The sequence below is a fragment of the Vulpes lagopus genome, chromosome 24 (genome assembly GCF_018345385.1).
Source record: "Vulpes lagopus strain Blue_001 chromosome 24, ASM1834538v1, whole genome shotgun sequence".
In the NCBI taxonomy this organism is placed as follows: Eukaryota; Metazoa; Chordata; class Mammalia; order Carnivora; family Canidae; genus Vulpes; species Vulpes lagopus.
This window is the reverse complement of record NC_054847.1, coordinates 41,949,510-41,966,016: the sequence shown is the minus strand read 5'-3', so window position 1 is coordinate 41,966,016 and position 16,507 is coordinate 41,949,510. Positions and strand designations below refer to the sequence as shown.

The 16,507-nt window shown below is 44.3% G+C and overlaps 1 protein-coding gene across 3 annotated transcripts; it reads right to left on the bottom strand.

Moving 5' to 3' along the window:
* Positions 1-438: 438 nt before the first annotated feature.
* On the bottom strand, positions 439-15,891 carry SEC11C (SEC11 homolog C, signal peptidase complex subunit). Of its 3 annotated transcripts, XM_041739315.1 has the most exons (5): positions 15,702-15,891; positions 9,343-9,452; positions 4,779-4,897; positions 1,283-1,340; positions 439-639 (listed from the first exon to the last, which is right to left on the bottom strand). In XM_041739315.1, exons 1-4 carry the CDS (start codon positions 15,786-15,788, stop codon positions 1,309-1,311), a joined length of 348 nt encoding a protein of 115 aa, XP_041595249.1. In that variant the 5' UTR covers positions 15,789-15,891; the 3' UTR covers positions 439-639; positions 1,283-1,308. The 3 variants fall into 3 exon arrangements, 2 of the variants coding, with proteins under 2 accessions (XP_041595249.1, XP_041595250.1); XR_005985416.1 differs by lacking the exons at positions 4,779-4,897; positions 9,343-9,452; positions 15,702-15,891 and adding an exon at positions 3,378-3,519; XM_041739316.1 differs by lacking the exons at positions 439-639; positions 1,283-1,340; positions 4,779-4,897 and adding an exon at positions 6,032-6,083 and having other exon boundaries at positions 15,702-15,888.
* Between the last annotated feature and the right edge of the window lie 616 nt (positions 15,892-16,507).

The following is a 16,507-nucleotide window of genomic DNA, read 5'->3' as shown; positions in this document are numbered from 1 at the left end:
GCAGAGGGAGAAGGAGGCTCTCCGTAGGGAGCCTGATGCAGCATTCGATCCTAGGACCCCAGGATCATGCCCTGAGCCCCGAAAGCAGACACTCAAAATGCTGAGCTACCCAGGTGTCCCTACATCTTTCCTTTTAAAAGGGTTTTAGGCTTTATTAACTTATCAGATTATACTGTAATAAATAAGAAATCATTTCCTTTTAAGGGCCTGTTCATTTCCTCCCAGAAATGCTACTATGCTATGCAAAGAATTTTATTTTTGAAATTCAGACATTACAACTACATCGTGGGGGACCATGCATCTTCCCCACTGGCAGGTCCAGAAGTGACCTGCCTGATTCTGGAAGTGGCCCAGACCCCTGTGCTTGGTTTGGAATGACAACCATGAGCGGCACACAGATTGCGCAGGTTCTAATGGAGCCCACAAAAGAAAACAATCTTTCCTGATGAATCATTTATTTGGACAAGACAAAAATGTCTCCACATTGTTTCCTTTTATACAGAAAGTGGAACATTTCAAATATATTAGGTTTCTTCTTTTTCAACAGAATTCATTTCAATCTGGTCCCAGGAACTTCTTCTCTTTTTAGGATTCACGTTTTAGTAACACATATGCACCCATTACAGCCAAAAGAGCATACTGTAAAGAAAACACAGTGGGAAATTACTGTGAGCTCTACAAATAAGTTTGGTCTATAAATGTATTCAGATGAAGTCTGCTCAGTACTAGACTGAGGACAGAATCAAAAGATGCCCTCTTCCCCCATGCCTGCCTGGTTCTCCAAACTAGCTATTCAATGCCCCCCAGATATAATGACTAAGGATCAAGCACCCAACAAACACAGCTAATTCATTGCTCCTTCTTGCGTAGGTTTTCTATTGTTTTTCAAGTGGTTTTTCAAATATATAAATACCATTTTTATTAAGGTTCAGAGATCCTCATTACTGGGTTTATTGTACTACTTTTTTTTTTGGATGTGTAAAGGTTTCCATGATAAAAAGTAATAAAGAGGTGACATTTTAGAATACATTATGAACACAAAAGATGGAAGTAGCTCTTTTATATAACTAACTTAGTTGTCAATAATTTAGTTATGTTAATTTGTGGTTAAATACAAATACTCTCCAGGAAAAAAAAAAACCCACATTTTAAACAGACTGCATCTTTACAATTGCATGTGCAAAAGCTCCAAGATATATCTATCTATCTATCCACACATATGTATACACACACACACACACACACACATATTTTTAATTCAGACATACACATATATTCCTACCTTGAATTTTGGATAGTCGTTCATTATTATGGTAACCATACCAACATATGGTAAAAACCTAAATTTTGGGATGAAAAGCCAGAAATATAAAAATTGTTTATAGTATGATGATAGTAACATTTAAAAATACTCTCTATCAGCCTGGTGACACAAATCTTCCTTGGGAGTAGCAATGATTGGGGCTATACAGCTGACATTCACCCCTGTCTCAAAAGGCTTTATTAATCAAAAGCATCACAACTAACAGCAGGACGATTTTTAAGCAGGCACATGATTTCAACTAGTGATGCTGCTCATCTTCCCTTGCTGTATTCACCATAACAGAATTAAAATAATTAGTTGAGCCACTTGTACAAATGGAATTGACAACTGTCATCAAGCTAGTTTTTAATTCTTTTAGTGGAGAAGTCCCATCCAGACAGCCTCTATAAAGACGGCTGTTAGAGCTTTCAAAGTACATGGAGAATTAGTTTGTAACTGGAAGAACCATCATCATTTACATTTCACAGGGCTTTTCAGATGTAACAAACACACTTTTGGGGCAGTGAAAACAGATGTGAATCCCACATTTATACCTGCACATGATTATGATCGTAGACATTGGGGGCTAAGCGAGCCAATGATTCTGCTGACAAAATTCACGTCAAGGTGCAATCAGTGGACCCAAGTGTCACCTCGCTAACGGGAAACTGGGTAGGGCACCCCGTACCCTCCAGTCCTATGTAAATCAGCAGCTCCAACCTCTCCTTTATACAAAGCCTGTCCCCAGGACGTCTAAAAATAGACCAGCTGGAAGTCTCTCTCATCTCCTCACAGATAACCAAGTGGAGATGCGATAGTGTAGAGTCTGAAGGTGAGCAGATGGAGAAAAGGAGCAAAGAGAGGACTCAAAACCACAATCTGATTGATGAAGTTAAGTCTTAGAAAGTGGTAACCAGGTTCCCCAGCCTTAAACAGCTCATGGGATTTAGAGAAGATAAAGACACTTCTAACAAGGGTTAAACATAAGAAAGGGTCACCAAGAAAGGGGAAGAATTGCCCTTTTTGTTTTTTTAATAAGAGGATATACACTCTGCTGTGTCAATCAGAAGCAGAACTCATTGCTGGAACAATTATGCAAAGATGAATATTAAAAGATTTATCACAGGGACAGCTGGGTGGCTCAATGGTTGAGCATACACCTTTGGCTCAGGTGATGATCCCTGGGCCCTGGGATCGAGCCCCACATCGGGCTCCCTGCAGGGAGCCTGTTTCTCCCTCTGCCTGTGTCTCCACCTCTAAAATCTTAAAAAAAAAAAAAGATTTATCACATAACTGTTTCTGGTGGTAAAAAAAACAGAAATAACACCAAAAGAGGACTGGCTAAGTTATAATTTTAAGGTCCTCAGTGCAACAGTACATAACTGTTTAAAAATATATGGATGTACATTTGACACAGGAATTGATTTCCAACTTCTTACTGGGTGAAAAAGTAAAATAAAACTCTACTATGTAAAGTTATATATGCACGTACATCTGTATAGGCACAGGGAATGTCTTGAATATTCACTTAAGTTTTAAACAGTGGTTATCTCTAGGAGGATTTCTTGCAACTGCTATTTAAAACCACAATGACTAATCTCTAGGTAATGATTTCTTTCAAATATAGAATTAAGCCAATGATATAGGTAATATACTTGCATTCAGTTTTAGATTTTAGGTCTCAGAAGAGTGGTATTTACACAGTAAATGTAGTACACAGTACAAATGGGACTATTTACAACTCTCCTGACACATGAAATTTGTAATCAATGACTCTATTATCTTATACATTGAGTTTCTTTCTTTCTTTCTTTTTTGAGGGAGGAAGAGAGAGATTGAGAGAGACAGAGAGGGAGGAAAGGGCAGAGAGAGAACCCCAAGCAGGCTCCACACTCAGCACAGGACCCCCACACAGGGACCCACACAGGGCTAAATCTTGTGACCCTGAGGTCATGACCAGAGCTGAAACAAAGAGCCGGACTCCTAACCAACTGAGCCACCCAGGTGCCCCTAGTTTCTTTGTTTCTATTTCTGGTTTCTGACTCTTTTATATAACTTCAGAGTTAATGCTCACCCTCTGGCTCTTCCCACCACATCCTTCTTCTCAAGCCAGTTCTGGCCTTCTTTGTATAAGCCTCTGTCGTCAACTTCATTATTGTCTCCTTTAGTCAGAAATTTGATGTCTCCATTATCTCTAGAAAGCAAAATAATGTCCTTTCAAAAATGATTTTCTGCACAGCATCATTAGAAAACAATTAGTTTACCCACCATGTCACAGTCAGATACGTGCATTTAGATGAGTATTCGACAAGGACTTGATCTTTCTTGGTAGATAACCATCCAAACTAACACTAGTCTAACCCACTGGTGATTTTGCAGACTCAAATTCTAAAATGCTCAAGTTACCCTGACAACCAAAAAGCATGGCAAAGCGTGAGGGCACCAGCAAGGCAATGATTAGTTTCCAGCAACTGTTTTCACTCTCTTAGTCCTCAAAGACCAACTTGTGAACACGGATTATATTCTCCTTCACTCTAGACATGAACTTGGTCCCAGATCACACAGATTTGAGCACAAGCTAATTCAAATGCAGATGGGCCCTTTCCCCTCCTCAAACTTACTTTTCCTTGCCAAATGTAGAATGTTAATGCATTATTTCCTTCAGCACTGAGCAAAGTGGTATAAAATCTGGTTTGCAAAGAAACAGGAATCACAAATGGCATAAAACCAGTGTGTTAAAGAGACACATGGGATTAATTTTAAACATTCTAAGCCGGTGCTTGCATAGCCTTGACACTAGAAACACAACATTATAGCATTATGGAGCTATAAAGAGGGTCTTCTTTCAATAAGACAAATGAAAAAAATGCACTACTGTAATTAGATAAAATATTAAAAGCCCACAAAGATTTGAAAGTACGCCAATAGGAGCAGGCTGATTTGCAGCTGCGGTTATAAAGGAAATCACGAAGCTAAAACCCCAACCAGTCACTCCCACAACTCATGCAAATTACAGAAAATCACTATTTCTTTAACTTTGAATAATTTCTCATCTGTAAAATTTTTAAGTCAGCTGTCACATTATGATCATACCTATTTCTTTATCAGTAAGTCAACAAGTGGACATCACATCCCATGGTGCAGTACCACAAGCTGGACACAAACTGAAACAGGGTCATTCCAATGTTTACGCCAGAACAAAGTGAAATGAGAATTGTTTTTATTTTTATTTTTTAAAGATTTTATTTATTCATGAGAGATACAGTGAGAGAGAGAGGCAGAGACACAGGCAGAGGGAGAAGCAGGCTCCATGCAGGGAGCCCGACATAGGACTCAATCCTGGGTCTCCAGGATCGTGCCCTGGGCTGAAGGCGGCACTAAACCGCTGCCCTATTTTAAAAATACAAATATACACACATCTCAGTTGAATTCCATAAGTCAAGCATGTTAAAAGCTGCGAGAGGTAAATGCTCACCCTCTGGCTCTTCCCACCACATCCTTCTTCTCAAGCCAGTTCTGGCCTTCTTTGTATAAGCCTCTGTCGTCAACTTCATTATTGTCTCTTTAGTCAGAAATTTGATGTCTCCATTATCTCTAGAAAGCAAAATAATGTCCTTTCAAAAATGATTTTCTGCACAGCATCATTAGAAAACAATTAGTTTACCCACCATGTCACAGTCAGATACGTGCATTTAGATGAGTATTCGACAAGGACTTGATCTTTCTGGGTAGATACCATCCAAACTAACACTAGTCTAACCCACTGGTGATTTTGCAGACTCAAATTCTAAAATGCTCAAGTTACCCTGACAACCAAAAAGCATGGCAAAGCGTGAGGGCACCAGCAAGGCAATGATTAGTTTCCAGCAACTGTTTTTCACTCTCTTAGTCCTCAAAGACCAACTTGTGAACACGGATTATATTCTCCTTCACTCTAGACATGAACTTGGTCCCAGATCACACAGATTTGAGCACAAGCTAATTCAAATGCAGATGGGCCCTTTCCCCTCCTCAAACTTACTTTTCCTTGCCAAAAAATGTTAGAATGTTAATGCATTATTTCCTTCAGCACTGAGCAAAGTGGTATAAAATCTGGTTTGCAAAGAAACAGGAATCACAAATGGCATAAAACCAGTGTGTTAAAGAGACACATGGGATTAATTTTAAACATTCTAAGCCGGTGCTTGCATAGCTTGACACTAGAAACACAACATTATAGCATTATGGAGCTATAAAGAGGGTTTCTTTCAATAAGACAAATGAAAAAAATGCACTACTGTAATTAGATAAAATATTAAAAGCCCACAAAGATTTGAAAGTACGCCAATAGGAGCAGGCTGATTTGCAGCTGCGGTTATAAAGGAAATCACGAAGCTAAAACCCCAACCAGTCACTCCCACAACTCATGCAAATTACAGAAAATCACTATTTCTTTAACTTTGAATAATTTCTCATCTGTAAAATTTTTAAGCCACATAGGTTCCCTCTGACTGCTCATGATGATGACATTAAGTGAGAAAGGAAATGATTTCTTTTTAGATTAAGTATGAAAAGGATAGTAGCAGGCTCCTCTGTACCTTCTATTAGGTAGAAAGAGAACTGAGTATAATGTGAACTCTTTGAAGTAAAAGCTGCCAACTTTTAGCCTTAAAAAAAGATCCTACATCTACAAATACTTTACTGTCTTCATTCAGAAGTGCAGACTCTGAAGGCTGGTTGATACTCTAGGGCAATTCTTGCGTTTCATGGCTCGCCCTCAGCACCTAGGATGTGGGCATTCCTGCTTGAAGAGAAGCAAACAAATGAATGCTTTAAGAGAGTGATCTTTGGGACAAAATTTGAACCCAAATATTGGGATCCCTGGGTGGCGCAGCGGTTTGGCGCCTGCCTTTGGCCCAGGGCGCGATCCTGGAGACCCGGGATCGAATCCCACATCGGGCTCCCAGTGCATGGAGCCTGCTTCTCCCTCTGCCTGTGTCTCTGTCTCTCTCTCTCTCTCTCTCTGTGTGTGACTGTCATAAATTAAAAAAAAAAAAAATTTGAACCCAAATCTTTGGACTACCGCAGCATCATCCTTTAAACCATATTTTACAGAAAGCCCAATTTTAACAATTGTTGACTGCTTCTGATTTGGAGGTCAATAAATAATCCTACGTGGTACTGGTTTAAACCCAAGCCAAAAACCTTCAGTGGATTCAAAGTAAATTGCAATCTAGTAGAAGTTGAAATTATCAAATCAGAATGCATTTTCCATATGCTCATGCTTTGTCTTACTGCATGACAAAATGAATAAGACCGAAGAAGACTGCAATATAGGGGCCATACGATCAAAAAACGGGCGAGTTTGTTGAGGGCAGGATGTGGGGAGGAAGAACCAGACTGGTGAAATGCAGTGCTTCAAAGGAAAATGTGGGTTTCTCACGGGAGCAGCTCAAGAATTTGGCCTTCGTGTCCCTCTTGGCTGGGAACACCTTAAACTCATCGGCACATGCAGACCAGCAAGGAGAATCACTGGCCGGTTGCTAAGTACCTGCTGATGCGTTTATTAAAAGTGAAACCAGTGACACTGGGTATTATAATAGATCTAGCATTCAAAATTAGTTAATTTGAATAAGAAACATAGAGAAGGCTAGAAATATAAATGACTACAAGGGAAAGGAAGAGCAAACAATTAAGAACTATGGCCAGAAAAACCTCCTGGGCAAGTCTCAGAGGCAGAAGAATAGTTTATCATCGAGTCACTATTGTGGGGTGCCTGGGAGGCTCAGTGGTTGAGCGTCTGCCTTTGGCTCAGGTCGTGATCCCGGGGTCCTGGGATCGAGTCCTGCATCGGGCTCCCCAAAGGGAGCCTGCTTCTCCCTCTGCCTATGTCTCTGTCTCTTTGTCTGTGTCTCTCACGAATAAATTTTTTTTTTTAAAAAGGGTCACTATTGTGTCCCATGAGGAGAGCACTTCTTTAAATTTTTCACTACTATCAACTCACTTGCTTTCCTCATGGGCCAGGGATTCCCCAAAGGTCAGTGTTCCCCAAGGCCACGCATCTCTTATGATGTCAACAGTTTATGCTGACAAGCCAAACTGCTTTAGAACTATAAAGGATCTTTGGAAAAAAAAAAAAAAAAAAGTCCTACAGACTGGAATGTTACAACGATTTCTGTGTACAAGTGTGTTGGTGTGATTTAAGGAAAATCAGAATGTCTGGGATCTAGTTTTGGCTCTGCCAAAAGTAACTGTAAGACATGTAAGTGGCTTGGCCTTCGTGGGCCTCAGGTTCTTTATCTGTTAGTGAGAGGGCCCACCTAAATTATAGGTCTTAATCTTTTTTTTTTAAGATTTTATTTATTTATTTATTTATTTATTTATTTGAGAGAAAGAGAGAGCACAAGCAGTGTGAGGGACAGAGGGGGAGGAAGAAGCAAACTCCCCGCTGAGCAGGGAGCCCAGTGCAGGGCTCCATCCCAAGACCCTGAGATCATGACCTGAGCTGAAGGCAGATGCTTAACCAACTGAGCCACTCAGGTGCCCCAGAAATTTTTAAATTTCTAATGAAAAAAAAAAAAAAAAAAAAAAGCCTTAAAATCCTTCCTTCGAATGAAATCTATCAGAATGCATATCCATATACAATACATAAAAATGGAGCTGTTATAACTGAAACAAGGCTGAGGTGTCTAGAATCCACACACTTGATCCCCTTCTCCCTCCTAACCTAGCCACTGGACCCCAGGGCATTCCTAAAGCATAGTGTGAACAGCAGTGAATCAGAAGCCCATATGCTATCCTAAGGCTCCTAAATTTATGAAAGCAGTGTCCCTCTAGAATAGGCCCGTTGGCCAGCCACACAAGGGCAACCTGGTGAAGTCAGGCCAAGGCTGAAGCCCCATGATGTGATAGCAGGGCCCAGTGGAGGGAAAGGGTGCTGGTTTGTGAGCCACCGACCCTGCGTGCTGGCCTTGGCCACAGTCAGTGCTATAGCCTACCGCTCGCCCCCTATAAAACACATGGGGTCCATTCCCACCCACCGTAAGGCTGGTCTAGGACATACTGGACAGAGATCAGCTTGAGGCACCAAAGGGCTCCCAGACATGGTGCTTGATTTTCAAATTGATTACATTTCCTGCCTTGTATGACTTGACGGCTATGTGAAGTCAAAGTATTAACTTTTCAAGAATTAACAGCCTGTGCTTTATAAGAATAATAGCCTCAAGAAGAGAATAGCCACCAACAGCAGTGTTGCAGAAGCAGCTTGAAAAACTACAGCACACTCTGCAAAGCATAAGGGAGAAACACTCTCCTGTGTCTGGTACAAAGAAAACCAAGTAACAGTTTTGTTTTTGTTTTGTTTTGTTTTTTAAAAGATTGTATTGGGCAGCCCACATGGCTCAGTGGTTTAGCATTGCCTTCAGGCCAGGGCCTGATCCTGGAGTCCTGGGATCAAATCCCACATCAGTCTCCCTGCATGGAGCCTGCTTCTCCCTCTGCCTGTGCCTGCCTCTCTCTCTCTCTCTCTCTCTCATGAATGGATAAATAAAATCTTTTTTTTCTAATTTATTTATTCATGAGAACATAGAGAGAGAGGCAGAGACACAGGCAAAGGGAGAAGCAGGCTCCATGCAGGGAGTCCAAGGAGGGACTCGATTCCGGGACTCCAGGATCACGCCCTGTGCTGAAGGCGGATCTAAACCACTGAGTCACCCGGGCTGCCCCCAAGTAACGGTTTTAAAATTACTTATGTTTAAAAATCAACTTGTACACAAGTAATCACATAGGACTGTTATTTTAGGTGGATTAAAGCATTAAAATACAAAAGCAAATATATTACCCTGGAGCATTAACATCAACGTGATAAAAGCTCTAAAATGTGTGTTGAAAAAGATAAGATTTTTCAACAAAGCCCAGAAAGAAAGGAAAAATGGTATACAAAGACAATTCTAACGCTCTATCCAATGAAAATACTGAGTCTTGGTTGTTACGCAGGCTTTCAATGAGGCCAACACTGCTCCTCTGTGTTGGAGCAGCAGCGTGACAGCCTGTGGACCTACCTGAGCACCACCACGATCGGGCTCTCGCTGCCAGTAAGGACGATCAAGCCTTTCCAGATCATAAGCGCAGAAGACACGATCATGGCAAAGTTTAAAACTTGGTAATAGAGCTGGAACGAAAAAGGCCAGAACCAAAGTGAAAACCAGTAGAAGAATATTCACTAACCCTAAGCTGGAGATAAGCTTGTTTAAAAAAAGAAAAAAGTAAAGTTGTGATTTTAGGACATTAAACTAATTCACACAGACTACAAACTCAGGTAGTATTTCAACTTTTGCCGATGGAATGCGCCTTCCATATACTGTCTCTCTTTCGGTGAGCAATGAGAGAAAAACCCCAGAGCAATCCATGGGACCTACCCGATGAGACTGTACTTACCTCTCTGGGATTTCCCAGAACCCTCAACCCTGAAGAGCCCTGTTATTCAAGTTCTACCCTGAGGACCTCCCGCTCTAGTGTAGGGAGCACACATCTGACCTGAGAGCCTAGGGTGGGCAGTATGGTTTAGAACTGCTCCTTAGCCCCCTGGCCAAAGAGGCCCCAAATGAGGCTTCCGAGCCCTATAGTTCTTAGCAATGAGGCTGTTGTACATCTGAAATTACATTTCAGAGTGAACAAAAACTGTAAACACCTGGATGTTTAAATTTTCAATAAATGTCTTTAAAAAGTAAACAATGTCTGATTAAGAACATAGGCAGAGGGCAGCGCGGGTGGCTCAGCCTTCAGCTCAGGGCCTGATCCTGGAGACCCGGGATCGAGTCCCACGTCAGGCTCCCTGCATGGAGCCTGATTCTCCCTCTGCCTCTCTCTCCCTCTCTCTCTGTGTCTCTCATGAATAAATAAGTAAAATCTTAAACAAAAACAAAAACAAAAACGAACAAACGAACGAACATAGGCAGAAAGCCACACAAGATAGTATCTAGTGCTAAGCTGACCTCACCCCACCTCACACCAGAGTTAAGATTCCCAGAGCTTGTCCTGCTGACACACCCAACCCCTGGTGACTACATGGGAGAGAGCAACACCTGCCCACCCTGTCAGGCTTCGCTGGATTGTCGGGGCAGACATCTACCGTTTTCCAAGGGGCTTTAGGGATGAAAGTCACTGTGCCTACTACTACTTGGAATGTAAGTTCCTTGGCCTCCGCCCTTAGTGTCTTCCAGGAGAGCTCTTCACTCTAGTACCTGCCTCAACCTTCCTCCTCACAACCTCTGTCCTAGGTGATCCGAAGAGCCACGTGGAAATCCTGTCCAGCGCTCTGGTGTCTTAATTCCCAGACATCCTCCTCTCCAAAGTCCTTCTCCCTCCACCCGAACCAACCACTCTCAAACATACCTGGAATTGAAACTGCCCAACCCCCACGTCTCTAATTCAATGATTCCCCTCTACCTGCCTGTTCTTCGCCATATGTGCTCACCTAATGCCAGGGCTCTTGTCCTACCCACTCCCCCCATTCATTATATACATTATACCTTCTAAACATTTCTGGAATCTGTCCTATTCTCTCCCCACTGGCACCATTCTCACCCAAGTCACCAACAGAACCCATTGGGCAACTGCAAGAGCCTGCTAACCAGTCTCCTGATGTCCGTATACATCTCTTCCAATGCACTCTCCGCGTGACACTCTTACACTCGTTTGCAAATGCACCTCTAGCCACCTGATCATCTCTATGCCCTGCTTCCACTGCCCTTCGACTGCATCCCTTCAGTTGCATCCCACTACTCCGAGGGTGAATATGGTCTCTAAGGCTCTGTCTGGTCCACCCCCTACTCCCTAGCTTCAGCAGGTGAAGCTCACTGCACTCCAGGTCCACTCGTATCTGTCAATGCTTCAGAGAGCACATGCTCCTATCCCCTCCAGGAGCTGCGCTTGGCTCGTTCCTCTGCCCTGAGCCTCTCTCCCTAGACTCCTTAACATACTAACACTCATCTTAAATCCTGCTTTTAACATGAGTTCCCCAGGGAAGCCCTCCCTGACCCACTAGACTAGGCATCAGCAAACTTCTTCTGTAAAGGGCCAGATAATAAAGTATTTTACAAGCCATATATAGTCTCTGTTGAAATCACTCAACATTGCTAGTGTAACAAGAAAGCAACTAAAGATAACATAGAAAGGAATGAATATGGCTGTTTCACTAAAACTTTATGAAAATAGATGGTGGGGGGCACCAGAGTGGCTTGGTCAGTTAAGCACCTGACTCTTGATTTCGGCTCAGGTCACGATCTCGGATGAGAATGAGTCCCACATTGGGTTCAAAGCTGGGCATGGAACTTGCTTAAGACTCTCCCTCCCTTCTCCTCCACTTAACCCCACTCCACCAGCCCCCTCTGTCTCTAAACACAGATAGAGGGCTGGAGTTTGCTACTTTCTGCTGTAGACCAGCCCACAGCCTCTTGTTACACATTCTCACAGCACCCTGTACTTCTTTATACCACCCATCACTATCATAATTATACATATCATTTTTAATGTATCTTTTACCTTAGACTGTAAGTTCCACAAAGGCAAAGGCCATTTTGGCCTTGTTCACAGCTGTACCTCCAATGTCCAACACAAGTCTGACAAAAAGTAAGTTCTCAATTTGTTGAATAAATCATGAGAAAATAAACATCTTTAATACATGGTGAGCACAAATAAACTAATAGTAAGAAAAACACTAAAATCCCAACAACGACGACAACAACAAAAGAGGTAAAAGCTTAAAACTATTAATTTTCCAAAGAAGAAATACAAGCAGTGAATAAACAGAGTGTTCAAACCAAATCCTGCCTCCCTCTCTCCCCTCTCCTTTTTTATGCCTAGCAAATTTCAAGTTTGGGGTATTTTTTTTTTTAATGCTAATACTCAGCGCTGGTCCAGGGTACATTGTGGTGAGAAGGCAAGCAGACACAGTCATTCTGAGAGCAATCTGGCACTAGTATCACGAGGTTACTTTCTGCCCAGTAATCCTACTTTAGCAATTCAGTCTACAATAAAGGCAGATAGGGAATTAGGGCCCAAAGATATGCCTCATGGTCCTATTTCTAGTAATGGAGAAAAGGAAATAAGGGAGCAACAACAGAGAAATTATTGAGTAAAATAATGGCAAGTCATTGCACTATTTAAAACAAAAGTGTAGGCTGCAGCAGAATCTCCGCAAACTGCAAAACAGTCTGTAAAACAAACAAGGAATTGCCCTCAAAGGCGAACAGAGGCCATCTCGGGAGGGTGGAACTACGAATAACCGGATCTTCTATAAACTATTGCCTACTCTTTAAAATTTCTGTCATGAGCATGGAATAATTCCAAAGTCTGGGGAAAGTAAATGTTTAAAGGAATTTGACAGAATATTATATGGCCATTAAGATAATTACTTTGAAGAGGGTGACAAAACTGGAACACATGGAACACTCTGACGTGGCAGTAAGGTAGAAAAAGCAGAGCTCAGATTGCTCCTACTACATGTCTGTGAAATTATGTAATTCCAATTCCAGGTAGTTTTGGAGGAAACAACTGAAAATACAGACGTAAAAATGAATTAAAACAACCGTGAAGATACTCTGATGTAATAATTGAGAAGGAAAAGTTAAACATAATTCAAAATTAAATTATACACCTTTTTTTAAAAAAAAAAAAAACTCTTTGCTGTGTCAATAGCAAATTATGAAACTATCACTAAATCCCTAAATCCCCAGAAGAGCAAAGAAGGAAACCGGAATGCCAGGCAGATCACTGTTAAAAGTGCTGGACTGTAACAAGTTAAACTTTTGCTTCCAAATTAAAATCCACCTTGCAAGGCGCATCAGCATAAAGCAGAAGTTGTTCACCGTAGCTCACTTCCGAAAACTTCTCCAGCTGCTCTGCCCAACTTGAAGGCCTTGATAGGCAAATGTTGTTTCATCATGAATTACAGATCTGACTGGGAAAGCCCCAAACCACATTTTTAAACAGAAAGTGTCATTTTTAGACAGGTTTTCAAACCATCGGACTCCACCCTGATAAAAGCAGAGTATAAAACCTTGCCATTTATGCAACAAAGACCTAGTATGGACAATATCTTTTCCAGCATGACTTTCTATGCTTGAAAAATTCATCAAGGGGAAGTAAGATCAATTCCTAAAAAAAAAAAAAAAAAGTTCCTCTGAGCAAGACATCTATTTGCTAAAGAAATGACCTATTATACAAAAACCTAACAGTTGAGCTAACTGCAAAACCGCAGATCAACTGCAACGCCCTACCTTTACAGAACCTACTAATCCAAGTCTAGTATTAAACACCTAGAATCTAGAAACACAATTTTGGTTGAACAATTGACAAACTGACTGGAATGTTAAAAAAAAAAAAAAAATACACCGCCACATTTCACTGGTGCCTTTTGTTTGTTCATCTTCACCTACCAACTATCTACACTCCGCCATTCATAGCCCCAGCAAAGTTCAAAAGGAAACCCACACTCAGGGTCTTTGTCAACCAAAGCTGAAACAGCCAATGTCTGAGAGTTTCAAGCAAACATTTCAGACCAGATATTCTGGCCGACAAAGCAGCAGAAACGCCAGTAGCTGCATTTCTTCCTTCCTCTCTTCCTCGCTGCAGAAACAAAGAGTCCTTGTTTTGCGTGTGCTCTCATGCCTTACTTCATAGCAAGCTGGGACAGCAGAGAAAGGAGGTCCCACTCCCAAGATTGGTGGAGCATGCATGCCTGACAAGGTGTCAGAGGATGCTATTTTGGAGGGAAAAAGAAAAAGAAACAACAGGACAACACTTAGAAGAAAAAAAAAAAAAAAGGACCAGGAGGCAGCAGAATCGAGCTTTTGCATTTTAATTAGAATACTAGCAAAACATAGACAATGCAACAGCTACTGAAGGCCTTATCACTGAGAGTGGGAATACACAGATCTTCCAAACTAGTTTAGGAATTGATATATTCACCAGAAGGCCTTCCCTGATAGTCTGCAATTACAACCACCAATAATCAGTACCCATTTTAGAGACATTTAAAAAACCCGGCCAATTAAGCCTAGGGTTTTAAATAAAAGCTCTAATTTCTGGAGGATTTTCTTGGGAGCAGTATCAGTGCTCAGGGAATTCGCTGTCGGTTCTTCAAGCTGGTAATAATCACTGCCACGACTCCTCTTAATCACAGAAGCTCCTGAGAGTTTCTCATCCGCTACGTGTACCTGGAAACCACCAGATCCTAAACCACAGCTTAGACGTGGGGGCCTGAAATCCAAGTCACCAGACTCTCCCACACGACAGCACGAAGATGAAATCCCATTTGGAAAACTGAACCCAACCAAACCCCTATGTCTACAGGAATAAGTAGCGCTATGCCATGGGCATCATCCCACCCCACGGTGTCGTGGCAACCATGACGGTATGTGTCAAAATCATGAGAATCTATACCACTTCCTTTTTAAGTGCTTTTCTTTGTTTTGGAGGGAGAAGCAGAGGAAGAGGGAGAGCGAGAATCTCAGGCAGGCTCCACGTCCAGCGGGGATCCCCGTGCAGGGCTCCATCTGGGGAGCCGACACTCAACCCACTGGGCCATCCGGAGCCCCTACAGCATTTTCAAAGACAATCAAAATCACTAATAGGATGCTTCCATTCTTCTTAGCGTGTTTTACTCTTTGCATCAATAAAAGAAAAGTATTAGGACCCATTAGGATCTACTTTGCCCTCCAGGCCCCCTAAATTCTCTTTCTAGAAGCTTAAGCAACCGCTTTTTTCCTGGCTGAGAGGCCTTTCTTTCCAGTCCCTACTCGCTCCTCCCTTGAAAGTCCGCGAGGCTGGCCAAGGAGCCCACTCAGGGCAGCGCGGGCGGAGTCTTCCTCTGGGGTCACAGAAGCGCAAGAAATCAACCCCAGGTGCGCACACCTGCGCGCTCGCCGCTTCCTAGGGTCAAGGTGCAGCCCGAAGCCAGAACCCAAGGGGTCCCCTCTGGAACGCCGAACCCGTCTACACCGTCCAGGGCACGGAGGCCGTTCTGCTCGCCGGCGCTCCGGCCGCGCATCCGCGGGGGGGCAGGCCTCGGGAGCCCCGGGAGCTCGCCTGCCTCCTGCGGGGCCGGCCCGCAGCCTCGCGTGCACGGACAGCGGCCACTCACGGCCGAGGGCTCCCCCCGGCCTCGCTCCCTCCAGCACACCTGTCGTCGGGGCCTGGATCCCGGTCCCCGCCCCTCCCGCGCTCCAGCCAGCGCACACACCTGCCCACAGGTGGGCGTGCGTGCATTGGAGCCCCGGGCCTCGGACAGCGCGGCGGGGAGCCTGCGGGCGCCGGTGTCCAGGCGCTGTCCTTGCGGGAGCCCCGACTCCCCGCGGGCACGCCGGGGTCGCGCCCCCCACCCCCGCCCCCCGCCCCGGGGCGCGCGGGCCTCCCTCACCTGCCGCTTGTTCATCTTCCTCAGGTCCCCGAAGATGTCCAAGCCGGACGCCGGGAGGTGCGTCCCCACGGCGCCCGCGCGCACCATGGCGGGCTCTCCAGGGGCCCAGGCGGCCCGCCCGCTCCCGGGTGTCACAGGCAGCTGCGGAGCCCCGGCCCGGCCCCCGGCGGCCAGCCCCGTGTCCTTGCTGGTCACGTGGCCGGCACCTCGCGCGGGCGTCTGGGAATGGTAGTCCTCCGCGGCCGCGGCCACGCCGGTCGACCTGGAAGGAACCAAGGGGAAGAAAACTACCACTCCCAGAATGCCGCGGGGCGAGAGGCTCGTCCAGTGAAGACCCAGGGCTCCTAGGACGGGCAGCGACGGGACTCGGGAGTCTCGGCCGACCCTTCCGAGCGAACCTTGGGGAGAGCGTCACCGCGCATATCGCAGGGGCAACTCGGGGAAGTGACTGTTCAAGAGGAACCGAATTCCTCAGGACTCTGGTCAGGCGCCAAGAGGGCACCTAAAGCTCCGCGGCTTTCACCCCGCCGTGTATCGCGGCCATTGGACGACTGCGGCGAGAGGGGGCGGGGCCTCTGCCCGGGCCGCCGGCGGCGCCGAATCGGGGAGGAGCCGAGCGAGCGGGTGGGCGGGGCTTGCGAGAGGAGGGAGATTTGAACCCCGCAGCTCCAGGCCCTGCAACAAGTCTCAGGGTTTGGATGCAAGAGAGCATCTTTGCATCCTCTTGACCAGAGTTGTGTCGCAATAAACATTACTTGAGTGAATAAGTCACCACCTCATTTTATACCCGAGAAAACAGAGGCCCA